Here is a 17,932-nt window from a genome sequence, read left to right on the forward strand (position 1 = left end):
TAATGAAAAAATAATTTGAGTTGTTCACGTCACGCTTGCATATTAATCGAATTTTACGTAAGGCGTTATTTTAACATTAACTTATTGCCTCAACGCCAACAATGATTGTGGTGGTCGAGCATGAAGCACTGAAGTCACAGAAATATCTACATACTAGTTGTCGGTTGAAAACCACTAATTTGTCATCCTTAACATTGAATTTTGCCAAATGATAACAATATTTATTTACAACGTTGTGTCAGAGAAGAGTAATTGTTCAATTGGACTTATGACTACTTGAAAAAATCGAAAATTATTGATTAACTGTTTAATAAATTGTCAATGTGTTCGATAATTCATTGTCAATTAATATTTGGTTATGTTATCAACAAATTAACCTCGGACGTGTTTATCCTATGCAATGATTTAATTCCTATCATCTTTGTGAACCCCAGACTCAATAATGGGAGTCAGTTTTTCGAATATGCATATTATTTTTCAAGTATATACCTATTTTTTTTCATTTAATCATTGAAATGTCATGGAGTTAAAAACTTTAATAGCCAACCATCATATCAGATTTTTAAGATTCATATTAGTTTCTAGATCTCCTTAATTAATAAGCACTCAATTAAAATGAAAAACGATGGGCAATCTTCATTCATATAAAAATATAAATTATTGTCGAAGTCGTTTTTAATTATGCAAGCATTTGTTCTACAAAGGTTATGAACTTCTGACTATTGAGCTATGCAGGACTTTGCTTATAGGTGGCGATGCTTATACAGCTCCACGCGACTAAACTCCATGTTTGTTATGAGTATATACAGTTGTACCGTTCACCTTTCCAGATTTAAAAAAAAAAGAATTTGTTGTTAGGTAAAAATAGGTACAGTCAAATTATTGGTTAAATACAAAAATACAAATACAGTTTTGAATCATCTTGTTCCTACTTTTTGTATTCGGTGTGTCATAAAGGTTTCTTTTGTGTTCTTGTGACACGAATGCTGATTTTATCGTGATTGATTAAACGATTATGGTTTCCGTGGTTTCAAGGTTCAATTTGATACCGATGCACTTCGAGAGAAAAAAATCAACATAGTCGTTAAGACTAACAGTCGCTGAGGCAGGTGACGTTAATTTAATATTCGAAAATTCCTTACCAGCGACAGTAAGAAATATTTTGTGCCATTTATGAATTCACTTTGTGATATCGCTACGAGAGGATTTCATTTCAAATGTCGTTCATGGATCATTATTTAAATCTTAGAGCAGCGACCAGGATGTTTTTGGCGAGTGAGCCAACACTGCAAATTGAAATTAGGGTAGTAATGGCGACTATAAGCTCGAATCATATTCTTTGTTAGAGCCTCCCTCAAATAAATATTCCTTGTATGTAATGAATATTAGTAAACCTGTTTTAACTGATGCTGTCTAGGTTTGATATTTTGAGAAGTGATGCGTAATATCGTTCCTATTTAAGCGCGACAATTAAAATCAGTGTAATTGGCCAGCGGTCAGCACCCTATTACAGTCTAACATCCGAAAGGTTAGTTACGAGACCGTACCGTTTTCTCTCTTTTTAGCGACGTTTAATCAGTAACATTTTCACATACAATAGGCAGCAGCGTGCCACTAGCTCACGAAGTTGTCAGAGAATAGTTTGTGGATACAAATACTCACGTGTTTAGAAGCAGCCCTTGTACGCTTCAATTGAGTCCTCAGTATCACTGAGAGCTTGCCTCAGACGCTGAATCGACCGCTTAAACATCATACGTGACACGAGGACAACTTACTTGGTTAAGATGAGGCGCGTCACCGACTGAAGTATTGGCGCACGAGGACAAGAACCCGGTGGCCAGAAGTCATAATTTTTTAAAAGGGCTGTTAACCTTTATAAGAACCCCTGTAACTAATTAGCACCCCGCCATGTAACATTCGTTAAAGTTACTCCGACCTAACGGACGACGTATTAGCCTATACTTGTTTGTATATCCATAATATCTCTCTTGTATCAAGATAAGTTCTGTAGAAAGAAAGGAGTGTTTTACTTATCCCTCACACACTTGGTCAACGAATTGCCGGTAGATACCGGTCCGCAGGTAGAAATATATAGTAATCGGTAAGGTATCGCTTGCTGAGGCCGCCTGACAAAGCTGTCAAGTGGAATGATAGGGGTAGAACTCGATTATATTTGGCGTAATTAATTAATCATGTGGGTTGCACGAAGGTACGTACACGTATGTCCCTCGAAGGCTAATGAATGCAGGAAGACTTCATTTTAATGTAGACTAATTGGAGTCGCTTGAAAATTTGTCGAAAGGGAGATTACACATCACGCGTGTTAGCGTTTCTAGACGAGTTTGAAATGTACACTCGATCATCATTCATTATACGATTAAAATTCAGCTAAGAAAGTAAAGAAAGTTATCAATATAATTGAAACATAGTTGGAGTGAAAAAATGAAATAATCCTTAAATTTTCAGTTTATTTAACGTGATTTAAAACAATCAAAACGTAAAAGAAATATAGCAGGAAATCGCCCAGAAATATAGCAGGTATTACCGCAAAGAATTTTTCTAATGTCGCTCATCGCATTAACGATTTGGAGAAAGCAACCTAAATACACTACATTGTATCCTTTCGTTTTAATTCAGGCATACGAACAGAAACGGAAACTAAGCAATTTTCCATCTATAATTTTGTTATAAATTATATACGCTCTTAATTACAGGTGATAATTATGCTCCTTTCGAAGATCTTCATTCGTCTAAAAAATCATGTTTCTTATTGAAAGGACGGATAACAAAACAGAATTATGAAAAACCTTATTGGAAGGACGGATAACAAAACAGAGTTATGAAAAAACCTAACAGATTGAGCCACTTCGTACTCTGAAATAGAAAAAGATGCTTGAAATGAGAATTATCAATTTCACTGTGTTTTATTACACTGAAAAACGAACTTGATGCGTACCAAATTAATCTCATTGCCTCGAGCTAACATCTTATATTTTCGGTTTTTCATTTCTATGCTCAATGACCGATTTCACTCGCAACATTTTTGTTGTGAAGGTAAAGTTACATAGCGGCACAAATCTGTAGTCTCAAAGTAGATTCTTTTAGGAAGACAACTTATCAAATAAGATCTGTTAAGTAAAATCTAAATTATATAAGAAGTGGAACAAACTTAAACTATGTATATCGCCGCGGTTTGTCACGGCAGACTGAGATGTAGAATATTATAAATGCTGGACATTCCGACGAACACTGAAGTAACACGTAAATATGGACGAAAATGGAATCCGAATGAATAATGAAAGTTAGATTTCAAAATTATTTCAAGGACTTGAGATGTGCTATGAAGCCTCGAGAGCAAACAACGCACTGCTGGTAACATTCCTCGAAGCCTTCACTGCCCTCGTCCTGAAAATGTAATCAATAATTGATTAATAAAACATTTCAACAAGCGAGAAAAGAACCGTTTAAAGAAAAATACTTCACAATAATTATTAGTTTACACACATATGCCTATGCTCAATAACTCATGAACTTCCGAAAAAAGCCCTCGTCCTGAAAATGTAATCAATAATTGATTGATAAACATTTCAACAAGCGAGAAAAGAACTGTTTAAAGATAAATTCAACACAATAATTATTACTTTACACACATATGGCTATGCACAATAACTCATGAGCTTCCGAAAAAAAAATCCTCGTCCTGAAAATGTAATCAATGATTGATTGATAAAATATTTCAACAAACGAGAAAAGAACCATTTAAAGAAAAATACAGCACAAGAATTACTAGTTTACACACACATGTCTATGCTCAATAACTCATGAACTTCCGAAAAAAAGACAGATCAATTTTGAATGCTGTTATATTGCAAAACTAAATTGAAACCACCAACATAGTATGGGTCTCTGATGATGAGGTTTTTCTTGGTGTGATATTTGCCAAAAAGTTCGACTGTTGCAGTGCTGTTGGCAGGCTTCATGCGTTTTAGATCATCCATGTTCTCCTCATCTTTGCCGAAAATGAAGTCAAATTTTGTGAAGTCCTCTTTCTTTATCTGAAACAAGCAAAATATTGAACTGCAGACTGAGAAGATCTTCACCCACCATGTGGCTGAATAATGTGACAAATCCTTCACTCATTATACATTATATCATTCTTCATACAAAAAGACAAAATATTTTACTTTTTTCACCATTCTAGGTGCATGATTACTACATTAAAATTCAATACTACTCAAGCACTAGGTACAGTATTTAATTTCAATTTAATTAATTCCTTTTATTTCAAACTAATTAATTTTATTTCAAATTAATTTCTGTATAGAGTTGTAATTCTGTAATTAATTTCTTCTCTTCTGTATAGAGTTGAGCAACTTTCAAATTGAAAAAATATGAAGGAAATGTTGATATAGGTACCTAGATTAGCAGTATCTGAGTCATTATTCAAAAAACACAAAGTAGGGACATTCATTTAAACCAGAAAACATCGACACATACACATACCCCCATTAGTTACAAAATCTTGTACAATTCAATATATACAATACAATAAACATTGAATATATATTCAATATATACAATAAACACAACAATCAAAATTTTCCAAAACAAAACATTAACCTAAACACGCGCCCATGCATACGGTATATGGTGGGTGAAAATCTTCTGAGTCTGCAGTTCATAACTCGATATAGCATAACTGTCATAACACATAATAACATTATATTATATTTAACTATACGCTAGTGCAACACAACATAACCTAACAACACATTGTATGACCTAATCAAACCCAACTAGACCTAACCTGAACTAGACCTGACCTTAACTTAACCCATTAATGCCGAGAATTATTTCCTGAAATTTTCTTTGGTTATCTGTGATACTATTTTCACTTGTGACAGTAATAAATGATAAATATGTTCAAATATTCATTTTTCGTTGTATGTGAAAAATTATAGCTTGGTCCCATTAGGAACCGGGCTAAATATTTCACGATCTAAATGATTTGTGAAATATTATAACACATAAAACCTTATACAGCATTAAAATTACTCACTTTATCGATAAAATAACCTAGCCTATCATAACCTGAACTAACCTAAGTCCTAATCTCATCTAACCTTGCCTACCCTAACCCAACCTAATCTAACCTAAGATAGAGCTACAATGTCTCACTGTTACTACAAGAGACGAAAAAATGGTTAATTTTGTCAGGTAACCGTTTGAATTAACAATCCTGTAGGTAAAGTTCTTCGTGATAATCAATCACAAAAATAAATCATTATGCAAGCCGGAAGTCACTGGGTTTGTACCTCTATCAGGCACGTTTCTCATTGGTAATTCAAGAGAGCAATAACTGGCATAAAACCTTGGCCTCCTAAAAACCTATGCAGCAATCCATAGCAACATATCTCTCAAATCTTATTGCGCGTTTCCATCTCACAATTTCATTTCTACAGACCTGTAAATTCCCAATGAATTTACTCATTAGAAGTTTTGGCAACAATACATTCCAAAATGCACGACTTAATCACTATTATATATATATATTGAATAATTATTTATTTGCAGTCAGATGAAATATCTATTTACATCCAACACCATCCACCCCCTTGTGGGAGCAATAGATATTATAAGGGGACACCGTGAGATGGCAAAGAGGACAGGCAACTGATCTCTGGCCAACTGCCTGTCCTAAGGAGTTCAAAAGTGCAAATGGTTATGGCAGACATAGGTGCAAAGATTGGTGCTTTTGTCTTGGCTGAGAAAAATGGCCTTGAATATGTACCCCATTTTAGATATACCTGTATTTATCTTTTCAAATGCAGAGTTGCCAAGTGGTATAAAGTTCAGTGTTGTATTAGAGATAGGAGAAGAGATATTTCTGGGTTCAAAGCCCAAGCAGCAAGAATTCTGTTATGTCTAGAATTGATGACAGGCTAAATTTGGCCTAATCAATGCAGTTACCACAATAAAATTACATAACACAGTTATATTGGTGTTCAAGAATAGGCTGGGTTGGCCTGTTGCCAATTCTTATAATTCTCATGACTTGTCTCTCTGAAATCTGAGGACTGGCCTTTAGACTGGATCTATCCAAGATGTTAAAAGATGTTATTATTTCTGTGGACAATTTAGGTGAAAAACGAAACAATCCTATTATCTGAGCACTGATGTTCAGTAATTCAACCATCTGACTTGGTAAAAGATAAATATATTTGACCATAAAATTCAATTTTGGATAGATCTGGTTTAAAAACGGTTTTTAGACATTCTGGGAACAAGCAATGAACATTACAAGAATCAGTAACAATCCAGATTTGAAATGATATAAAACACCAACACTACTGCACTATGTTAAGAAGTGACATTCAAAAGCAGAAGCCAAACCATACTCACCTGCCTGGCTCTGTGATCCATGGGCACGTCGTGTTTCTTCATGGTCTGTTGAGCACGGGAGTCAGGTGTCTTCCCATGGTGATAGTCAATTATGCCTGCAACATTACAGTTAATTATGCTTGGAAATAATTCTAAGTAGGAAATGTCCTAAGCCAACTGCATAAAGGTGTAAATTTTGATTGGCTCATGTTAGGTTTATAAATATTTGCACAATTGTAAATAGATATGAAACAAAAATTTGATTTTCTGATTGACGCATCCAAGTACATTATTAAGTTTACAGTAAGTATCAGCATATTGAATTGTTTTGGTGTCTTACCATGGCTGTCCTTATCATCTGCTTTGACAAATTTACGAAGTGATTTCTTCAAGAAGGAGACAAAGTAAAAGTACAAGTTAAATCACTGATACAGTACCTCATGGAAATTGAATAACATATTTCAAGGAAAACTTCCCACCTGAGACATCAATTAGAAAAAAAGAACAGCACTAGGTCACACTATTGTTGAGCCAATAGCAGTTGTCCTGTACCATCAAATGAGGTAATAAGGGACGGTTTTGAGTGTTTTTCGTTAATAATTTTTTACCATGAAACATTTCATAAACAAGTTTGGGCTCATTTTATAGCTCTTTGGGAGGGCTACCGTATGGCATCTTCAAAAAAAATTCTATACCTATGCTATTTTAAGGCGCCAGATGCAAAATAAAAGAATCCCAAATTACCCCTGGGAATGGGGTAATCTGGGACACTTGAAATAAAATGTAATTTTAAAATGTTTGAAGCATGCAGAGTGTACCTACTCCTCTATTACTAACAGTACTCTAAAGTCCTCCTTTTCTTTTGTAGATGATCTGGATAATGAATAAATGACATTTTCTGTGATTTTTACTTGTTTTTCCTGCATTGAAATATTACCATATCTATACTTTACAGTATTATTGATGTGATATTACTGCATCCATGAACATGCCATTGAGCATTGACAACGATCTTGTCCACTACAAGCTTCATATCAGCAGCCTTACAGCACTTTTACATATCTCATCTGTAAGCTTACAGGATGGCTTGTCATTTCACACCATTTTAATTGGATCAAGAGAATTCACTATAACAAAATGATTGTAAAAAACACCTGAAACAGAAAGGAATATTCTAGCAACAACCATCATATTTTTTGGAGAAATAAATCATAGTTTAGGTTAATTACTTTTCATTTCATGTTGCCCAGTGCACAATTCTATCTATGACATTCTCAGCACAAATTTTTGATGACTGATGATGCTTTAAACTTTGTTAAGTGAAATTTTTTTTGCTGAACAAGGTAAATATAATCAACATTTTTTGTTATCAATTGATTATTTTGTTAACTGGAGCCTTTGCTAATCTAGGTTCTACCATAAATGCATTTTTAGTGGTGTCCATTATTACCCCAGGGGGGGGGGGGTTGTCCCTTATTACCCTGTCTTTTGGAAGTGGCTACCATTTTTTTTTGGAAGGAGATTAACAATTTTATTAACAAATCTTAGCAGAGGTACTTTTCCGCAATATTTAGATGTAGTAAAATGGTCCCTTAATAAAAGTTCAATATGGTACAGTCTTGCTCAAAAATTATTGCATGTACATCCATGATATTAGCTTTATTGAAGGCATCTTGTTTGTAGCTTTCAAGCGAGTAAAAACTCTTTGCAATTAACATGAATAATGATCTATAAATACAGATTTGATTTAAAGAAAACTTTGTACATATTGTTTAAAAATGTTCATTTTATGTATTCTAGAAATCGCTTTACCCAAAAACTAGAGCATGCACATACCTACATGCAGTTTCCTGTGTTAGATGTGCCTTTTCAGCAGCTACAAAATGAGCCAAAAAACTAAAAAGTCAAATTTATAAATTTTTGACTGACACACTACCCTTAAACCAGCATAGCAAAAAGGCTAGTTGTGAGTCTGCACAGAATGCACGACTGCCTTCTGACAGGGCTCAACCCCAACTCTGTGATATAGCAAAGATTCAATGAGAAATTAATCAAGTAGAATGGGGCCTGAAGGTTACCCAACTTCAAATTAAAGAAAAAAATTATTAAGACGCAATGCAAATATTTAGCAATAATAATTTTGTAGTTAGGCTTTCGTAATGAGTTCTGAACATAGAATATTAAGTAGAGAAATTGATATTTCAACAAATGAACAGGTTGGCTGATGCTTTGATACATTGTCTTGAACTTCACAGAGCAATTATAATGCCAAAATATATCAAAAAAAAAAAAAAAAAAAAATGCAAATCTTTAGCCTCTGAATTCTTCACTGCAGTGCTCTTAACCCTTAAATTCACTATGTATCATGAATGATAGAAGCCAAATTTATGCCTTTAAGAGGAGCTTCTCAGTAAAAAAAAAAACTTTTTTATTAATGGACAGATCACTTTGAAACTTGGTACACATATGTAAAACAGAAATCTTAGCCTTTTTTTCATATAAATATTCCAAAAAAGGAAAGAATATGTGAAATCCATTGAAAAGAGCAAAAAAGGGGGTACTGTATAAATAAGTCTATCTCCTCCTAGGATTTCCTAGCTACAATATCATGATACATATCATCCACTGCATAAAGACCATATCTAATGATTAGTCATAGCTTTTCTGAAATTCGGATTTTTGTGGGTGGGGAGGGATTTTTTTGTCCATTTTTCAATTTCCTCCCCACCTCCCTTTTTTGTAAAATACAATCCAAACTATAACAAAATTACAAAAAGCTACAACCATTTTCTAGATCTTTCCTTTACAAATCAAATGGTACATCTCTCAATGCTGTAGCTTGAAATCATAGGAGGAGATAGGTTTTCAAGATTGAAATTTTAACTTTTCAGGAGAGCCAAAAAACTTAAATTTTTGATCATCGAGGGTATAGGTTTTACTTGCGCTTTGACCGCTGCCATGAACAACCATATGAACTCACAAACATGGCTTTGGGCTCTTTAGACACGCAATTCACTGGAGCGTTAAAATGATACTAAAATCCGGAGAAGTAAATATTTTTTACTTTTTGATGCGCTAAAATGCTCCCCTTAAATGCTAAGGTAATCTGACTCGTTGCCTGTAGCACTGGGTCTCATATCAAGTCCGATACATCCCAAGTCAGATGTGAATAAAATGCATTACATCAGTGTCATGTGGCTCAGTAAACATAAAAATGCCAGTGAGTGACATGGCATGGTCTCTACAATAAAATGCATGCACTTATGGGTTATATAAATGCAGTCCTTATATTAAGTTCTAGAAAACTTACCAGCTGAATCTACGTAAACTTTCAATCCAGCAGCCAAGGCTTCTTTTTTAAATACAGCTTCAGCTATTGGTGACCTGCAAATATTTCCTGAAAAAAAAAAAATACTTCAAGTACATTGGTAATTTCAGTAAAAAACTAGAGCCTCCTGAACTGTAGTTTAGTCAGAGAAAAGGATAATTCTGATGAATGCAAACAGCTTGTCTGAAAAGGAAAATCTGCATCAAAGCCAAGAAAGATCTTTCTAATAATGAATCTGAAGTTAATCATGTCAATCATTCAATGTCAATGCTACATTGTAATTGTATTCCTACACTTAACTAGCCATGTTTTAATGAAAAAAATTTAATATGGGCTGGACAGGGAATTTTCTGTAAGTACTGGTAATACAACAAAACAAACAAAATCTTATTTGATTTTTCAGATTTAGAACTATCTAATTCAAAAGATTGCAAGTTGAATAACAGGGTAACATTGGTAAGTCAAGCACCCATGACCCATCACCCATGTGACATTAATGCATAATACTAGTGAAATAAATAAAATATATACATACCAAGGCAAACAAACAGGACTTTCCATTCCTTTGTATTTTCAGATCCAGTTCCAGCCATGATAAATTAGTTGAATTTTGAAGTTATAAATTTAAACTGGTTTTTGAGATATATAAAAATCTGAAAAAAGGAAATAAAGGCCAATAAACAATACCATCAAACAGGGTAATAAGGGATGGGTGGGGTAAATCAGGACAGTCATCCCACATTTCTTAGAAATGTTGTAGCAGCTAAACTAATTAAAATATTACAAAACTAAAAATAGTGGTGTAAAGTTCAACATCTTTACTATCTATGTAGCATAAAGCAAGTTAAGAAATCAGACAATTAAAACCTATAAAAAATCCCTGAAAAAAGTGTGAAAAGTGAGATTTTGGAAATATACCTTTGCATTGGTCTGTAGCAAAAAAAAAAAAAATTGCCGTATCAAAAAATTTTACTTACATAAAAGTTGCACACACGTGTTGGCTTACAAACGTGATTGACAGAATTTGCATATCTCAATGAAAAAAAAAATGGTGGCCATTTCCACAAGATGGGATAATAAAGGACACCTCCTCAGGGTAATAAGGGACACCACTAAAAACGCATTTACAGTAGAATCTCGATTAGCAAGGGCTCCAGTTAACAAAAAAATCAATAACAACAAACAATTTTGATTATATTCACCTTGCTTGGTGAAAAAAAAATGTCACTTATAAAAAATTAATGCATCATTGGTCATCAAAAAATTATGCAGAGAATGTCATTGATAGAATTTTGCACCGGGCAACATAAAATGAAAAATAGTTAACCTAAACTATGATCTATTTCTCCAAAAAAATATGATGGTTGTTACTAGAATATTCCTCTCTGTTTCAGGTATGATTTTATGATCATTTTTTGTTTTAGTGAATTCACTTGACCCAATTAAAATGGTGTGAAATTACAAGCTGTCCTCTAAGCTTACAGATACAGAAAAGTGCTAGAAGGCTGCTGATATGAAGCTTACAGTGGACAAGGTCGTTGTAAATGGTCAATGGCATGTTCATGGATAAAGTAGTATCACATCAATAATACAGTACGCTAATATCATATCAATAAAGAAAAAAAACAGTAAAAATCACTAAAAGTGTCATTTATTCTACATCTACATCATCTACAAAGGAAAAGGAAGAGCTGTGTGGTGCAGTCGTGAGAGACTATGTCTCTCACACCCAGCTCTCAGGTTTGAGTCCACTGAGGACAAGTTCTTCCGGGAAGCTCAGCTCATGGTCAATTCAGCCATTCATCCAACTCTGGTTGATAAATGAGTACCGTAAAATGGGGTAACTTAGACCGGCAGGGTAACTTAGACCACTTTTAGTTTAAAAAAAAAAAACACAACTCAAAAACTATTTGGCATAGAAAAATTTTGTCAATGGGCATTAAAGGCCTAATACTGAGGCTACATAACACAATAGAAAGATTTAAAAAGTTTGCATATCTAATAGGTTAAAAAATAAAGTTTAATTTAGCTAGTAAAAAAATGGCATCATTTATAAAAAAAGTGGTCTAAGTTACCCCATTTTACGGTACCTGGCTAGTCCAGGGTGTCGTGTAATGCAATAAAAATGGTTCTGGCGGGTCAGCAAGCCAGTGATGGTCGTGGAACTACCAGTGGCACCAAGTGCCCGGAAAAACGGATTTATCACCACCCCTTGCTACTCGCCACTACCAGGATGGCAAAATAAGCCAAAAAGGATAATTACATACACACACACAAAGGAAAAGGAGGACTTCAGAGTTCAGATTACTATTAGTAGGTAATAGATGATTACACTCTGCATGCTTCAAACATTTTAAAATCAAGTTTTATTTAAATTTTCAAGTGTCCTGAATTACCCTGTTTACAGGGGTAATTCGAGACACTTCTATTTTATGACTGGCACCTTACAAATAGCACATAACATTTTTTTAAAGATGCCATACAATAGCCCTCGCAAAGAGCTACAAAATGAGCCCAAACTTATTTATGAAATGTTTCATGGTAAGAAGTTATTTAAAAAAATGCTCAAAACCGTCCCTTATTACACAGCTTGACAATACCATTGAAATATATATCATCTAAAGGAGTAATTAGGGACAGTCCTGCAACATTTTGTAGAAATGTTGTAGCAGCTAAACTAATTGAAACATTGCAAAACTAAAAAAAGTGACATAAAGTTCAAAATTTTTCTTATCAATGTAGCAAAAAGCAAGTTAAGAAATCATATATTTACTACCTCTAAAAAATCCATGAACAAAAGTGTGATAAGTGAGCTCTTGGAAAAGTATCTCTGCTAAGGCAGGTCAGAAAAAGCCCTACTTTTTTCTAAAATATTGCAGCTCTAATATCGTAATTTCAGTAAGTATGAAATCTTGTGGCTCTAATGTCATGTATTTTTGTTTGATTGAAAAAATTGCAGTTTGCTCTTTGCAAATATGGCGTTTAATAAAATTTTCAACTTCCACAATCCGCATGACTTCAATGCTCCAGAATGTAATAACAACAAGACAACACAAAACATTTCCTTGAAGATCACATAGTTGTGGTCACGTCAGAGTGGTCAGACTGCATAATCACATGTTCAGCCTTCAGGTGTCAAGTGAAGACAAATGTTAGTAAACATTGCTGTATGATTGGAGTTTTGAGGGTAAAATTATAAATATTTGAGGTAACATGTGCACGCAACTTTGTAAATAAGTTCACGGCTCCTAAATGGCTTTTCATGGCCAAGATATGGAATTCATGGCTCAAAGAAATGGAATACATGGCTCAAAGAAATGAAATCATGGCTTGCAAACCCATAAAACCACGGCTTGAAAAATCCAGTCACGGCTCGCCAAGTACATATATTCCATGGATCCATGCCTGTACTAAGGTCTGTAGCCAAAAAATATTGGCTGTATTAAAAATCTTACTGACATAAAAGTTGCATACAGGTGTTGGCTTGAAAACCTGATTGATGGAATTTTTGTAGCAAATTGCCTCCGCACAAGGGGGCAGTAAGGGACATCACTTGGCCTAAATGCCTTGGGTCCTTGGGATAATAACTAAATAAGGGACACCCCTAAAATCTCATTTACAATAGAAAATTGGCTAGCATGGGTTATGTTAACAAAAAAAAAAAAAAACAATCAACTACAAAGAATTTTAATTACATTTACATTGGTCAGCAAAAAAAAATTCCACTTAAATAAATGAATGCATCATTGGTCTGATTTGGTCATCACAAAATTGTGCATTGAATGTCATTAGATAGAATTGTGCACTGGCCACCAGCGGCACAGGCAACATAAAATTAAAAGTAATTAAAACCTACACTATAATTTATTTGTCCAAAAATATTATATTGTATGTATGCAGTTGGCAAAAATATATAAAAATATTATATTGTCACTAAAATATTTTTTTCTGTTTCAGGTATGTTTCACAATTTTTTTTTTTTGTTATACTGAATTCACCTCCTCCTTATACTGAATTCACCTGACTCAAGCATGGAAAACATCTACCTTTAGGGCCACAACTAGAGGTTTTCTGCCATTTCTGGAACTGCGAGATTTCCACCAGATGAATTACCTCCTATCTAAAGGTTAACAAAAATGCATTGTGCACAGGGTGGGCAATGATTAAATCAAAATGATTAAATCATGTGATTAAATCATTTGATTTTTTTATCAAAAAAATAATGTTTTTTTTCAATTTTTTTTTTATTTTTCATATATTTAAAAATATTGAGTGGCAGTCTTTAATTTATATCGAGGTATTGTTATTCATGCTTTAGTATAAATGTACTATGAATGACAAATTGGTATGTAGACTTGCTGCCTTTAGTGTGTATTAGGTTCCAATAAATTGAATGTTTTTGGTACAGAGGCATCAAGAGTGCAATACATTGTACGCAGCTAGCAGCTTAGCTAATTCTTATAAGGCTATAAGTAGTGTAACTATTTGACTATTTGTTATATATTGATTACAATATACAATTTAAATATGTTAGCTAGCTTATACAGGGTTGGGCAGAACTGATTGAACAGTTTTGAGGTGAAATAAAAGAGTAATGGAGGTACATAAAGAAGAAAGTTTATATTCCTCATGATTAGCATAACAGGTACAGGTACCATTTAAAATACTTATCTTTTGAAAACAATATCAGGAAGATGGTGTCCTGTAGCTGCATCGCACTTTTGGAGTTGTTCTCGGAAGTTTCCTACAGCACATTCAGATATATGGCGAGGTATAGCCATAACCTCTGCTTCAATAATCCATCCCCTTAGCTGTGGTAGGGTGCAAGGGTGACTTTTGAACACCCTTTCTTTTAGATGTCCCCAAAGAAAGAAATCACAAATGCTCAAATCAGGTGACCTCGCAGGCCACTGTAAATCACCCCTCGGAGACAAAAGACATCAGGGAAACATGCATTTCAAAACATTGAGTGACATTCAGGCTGTGTGAGCTGTAGCCCCATCCTGCTGGTACCACACATCTCCCAATGCTTCATTTTCAACAATGTTTTCCATCCTGGGCTGGAAGAAATTTTGCATCATTGCAGCATAGTGATCAAATTTCACTGTTACGGTTACTCCCTCCTCTGAGAACGACTCCAACAGTGTGTTGCAGCTAACGGCCCCCATCTTCCAGATATTGTTTTCAAAACATGGGTATTCTAAATGGTATGTCATGCTAACCTCTAGGAAAATAAACTTTCTTCTTTATGTACCTCCATTACTCTTTTATTTTGCTTCAAAACTGCTCAATCAGTTCTGCCCCACCCTGTTATTTGAGAGGTTGACATTGTATCAACTTTTTAGGCAATTAGAAAGATTTTCCACCCTAATACGAGTATTCTAATTAAAATATTTAATTTCAATCTTTAAATATGTGAATTTGAATCTAGAAACAAAATAATTACAATTATAAGACTATATATAAAATAATTAAATGCAGTGAATGGATATAAAATATTTGAATTGTGCACATGTTCATTTCAAACAGTGTTAGCTTTTCTCATAACTTGAGTCTCATTTCAAGTCGTATGAGGTTTGTTTGGTTATTGTTCAGTTTATGTTTAGTAGGTATTGATTTATTGGTCTGAATTAAATGGGAACAGTGCAGTCAGTCACTCAGTCACTACTGTCGGTGTGTATAGACTATAAAGGGTAGAGTCTGGTAGATTTATAGGACATAAAACTAGTAGATCTATTGATAGTGCTGTGCACTCTGCTATCAGCTACCTATCTGAGATAGGTAGCTCAGTTTGGGCTTAAAAATCCATATATTGGCGACGCTGCATCCACCCTCTGCATAGTGGTCTGTACTCTGTAGACTGTACCATTACGTTAACGTAACTTTTGTTACGTTAATTTTGTTAATTATGTTATATAGGCAAATGACTTTTCCAAAAAAAATGGTATTCTTAGTATGCTGCAGGTTACTGTGATGACAAATGTGCCCACCAGCCTGTAATAAAAATGAACTGTTCTCTGTCAGAATGTGTGTGAATAGCATTACAGGCTATACAGCAGTGCACATTTTCTATGTCCGCAGTCCGATGAGGTTCGGCTGGAAATCTCAGCCCGGCGGGATTTCCTGCCCAGTGCCCACGCCCTGTGTGAAAGGGGCCTTAGACTTTAGTCAGTAACTATCTGTAAGCTTACAGAGTACCTAATAGACTTTACAGTTACAGTCTTACAGATACTGAGAGCGAGAGGGCTGAGGGGTACTAATTCAAATTCTGGTTATTTTGGTGGGAGGCTTTTATTTTGCACCTGGCAGTCTGGCACCTTTATTCCACCTTATAAATACTGTCAAATAGAATATGGAATTTTTTGGAGATGCCATACAAATTACAATAACCTTTGGCCCCTTACATTTGCAAAGACTTTTACAGCGAGGCTGCGACTTGCGAGCCTAAACTTGTTCATGAAATGTTTCATGGTTACCCCAGTTAATACCCCTTATTACCCCGTTTGACGACAGTCATCAAATGATTGAACTACGTCAACTTTATTTAAACCTGAAAGTTTACTGAAAAGATGACAATAGTTTCCTGCAATAGACAGTAGTATGCGTAGACAGTAGTATACTGTGCACGGTGCAATCATCCACGGGTCATCCTGTGTATGATCGCACGGTTCGCACCAATCACCTTACATGATGATACAGCTAACAACCTTACAGGAATTTCGACCATTGGCATTTATTAATTTAATTAAATTTCTACTCAAACCGAATTAGACAAATTTACAGTACTTTTTATGTAGATATTCTCCTATTGGAATTTAGAGGGTGAACAACAAACAACAATATGGACTCAGACTTCAGGGTGACCCCACTCAGGGTGGCCCAGTGGTTAAAAGTTCAGAGTACCAAGATTGGCGCAGAGAGGCGCGGGTTCGATCCCAGCTCTGTGCGCCAGTTTATGGTCAGAATCGACAAGGAGGCCGGGCGGTTAAGCACGGTAGAATTTGAATCAGTGCGTTGCGAGTTAGAGACCGCAAAATGCTGTGAATGTTCTGCGATGTTAAGAATCGGCGACAGGCCTACGGCCTAATAAACGCTGAAACCGCTTTGTTGTTGTTTGTTTGTGATTGTAAAAATACCAATGAAGAAAATTTTATCAGCGAACATAAATATTTGACGTGAAGTCGTCCGTGTAATGAGCAGTCCGCCGTTCCCGACAGCTGGATACGGAACCCTTCTTCACTTCTCCGTACTTTGAATTTGGATCGCATCTGCTAAGTGTCACATATTCGTTAAGATAGGAGCGATATCAGAGCAGAGGTTAAAGGGATGGGAAAGTTCGTGTTTCGGGAAAGTTGAAAACACATATGAAGGTAAGTTCTTGGGGGAAGATCATTGGACTAAAACTGTTGTTTGCTATTTATTACACCACAGATTGGAGCTCACAGGCCATGCATCTTAGCTTTTTTTTATATTTTGGCTTGTTTCTGCACATTCTTTCGCCCTCCATTCTAGCCCACCTCTCCCTCATACTCCATGCACTCTCCATATCTCTTTCCACTCTCAGTCACGGCAGCAGTCACCCCTGCGACAGACCCACAATCACGGCACTCCATTCGTCTCCCGTTCTCCAATACAGATACATCACACAATAACCCCTCTCATCCACTATCACTCGTATCATTTCCAGTCTATTTCATATGTATCACACCCCATCAACAGATGTTCATCAGTTTCGTTCTTACCTCTGTAAAACATGAAACAAATATACTCTCATCTTGCATTTCACCAGTACGTCGGTGCATTCACACTCAAAGAATTCGCTCTCACGCAGAACATTCGGCCCCACCACTACTACAGTAATATATGCATTCATACTTTGGAATCTCTTTCCTCTCATAAGCTTGAGTTCGAAAAAAAGAGTCGAACCGGTCACGAAGATTAATTCGGTACTGTGACGATATTCGTGTACAGCTGGACGTCCGTAGTTCGTCCATGCATAGTTCTATTGCGTAGAATATTTGGCATTTTCGATTACTGCTCGCACACATATCGTCGGAAAAAAGCACGAGAAAAACACATGAAAGCACGAGTGTTATCCATTATAAAAAATGTAAGCCTCCTCCATCTAGTGAACAAGTCTCCTTGACACTATCTACTGATACAAACCTTAATTGCCGGTGCGCTCAAGAGCACTACAAGCTCAGTAATATTGTGCACAACCAA

The 17,932-nt window shown here is 35.2% G+C and overlaps 1 protein-coding gene across 1 annotated transcript; it reads right to left on the reverse strand.

Moving 5' to 3' along the window:
• Positions 1-2,454: 2,454 nt before the first annotated feature.
• On the reverse strand, positions 2,455-10,357 carry LOC108669000 (low molecular weight phosphotyrosine protein phosphatase 1). Its single transcript, XM_018156285.2, has 5 exons — positions 10,245-10,357; positions 9,692-9,778; positions 6,403-6,497; positions 3,894-4,055; positions 2,455-3,405 (listed from the first exon to the last, which is right to left on the reverse strand). The coding sequence occupies exons 1-5, from the start codon at positions 10,300-10,302 to the stop codon at positions 3,316-3,318; spliced, it is 492 nt and encodes a 163-aa protein (XP_018011774.1). The 5' UTR covers positions 10,303-10,357; the 3' UTR covers positions 2,455-3,315.
• Positions 10,358-17,932: the final 7,575 nt, after the last annotated feature.

The sequence above is a fragment of the Hyalella azteca genome, unplaced genomic scaffold (assembly GCF_000764305.2).
Source record: "Hyalella azteca isolate HAZT.00-mixed unplaced genomic scaffold, Hazt_2.0.2 contig6127, whole genome shotgun sequence".
NCBI lineage: Eukaryota > Metazoa > Arthropoda > Malacostraca > Amphipoda > Hyalellidae > Hyalella > Hyalella azteca.

Excerpts from the sequence above, each read along its gene's own strand:
- LOC108669000 (XM_018156285.2), bottom strand. The coding sequence starts at position 10,302 with ATGGCTGGAACTGGATCTGAAAATACAAAGGAATGGAAAGTCCTGTTT. Across the intron at positions 6,498-9,691 it reads AGTTTACGTAGATTCAGCTG|GCATAATTGACTATCACCAT; the intron begins GTAAGTTTTCTA and ends GTAATGTTGCAG. Across the intron at positions 3,406-3,893 it reads TCATCAGAGACCCATACTAT|GACGAGGGCAGTGAAGGCTT; the intron begins GTTGGTGGTTTC and ends TTACATTTTCAG.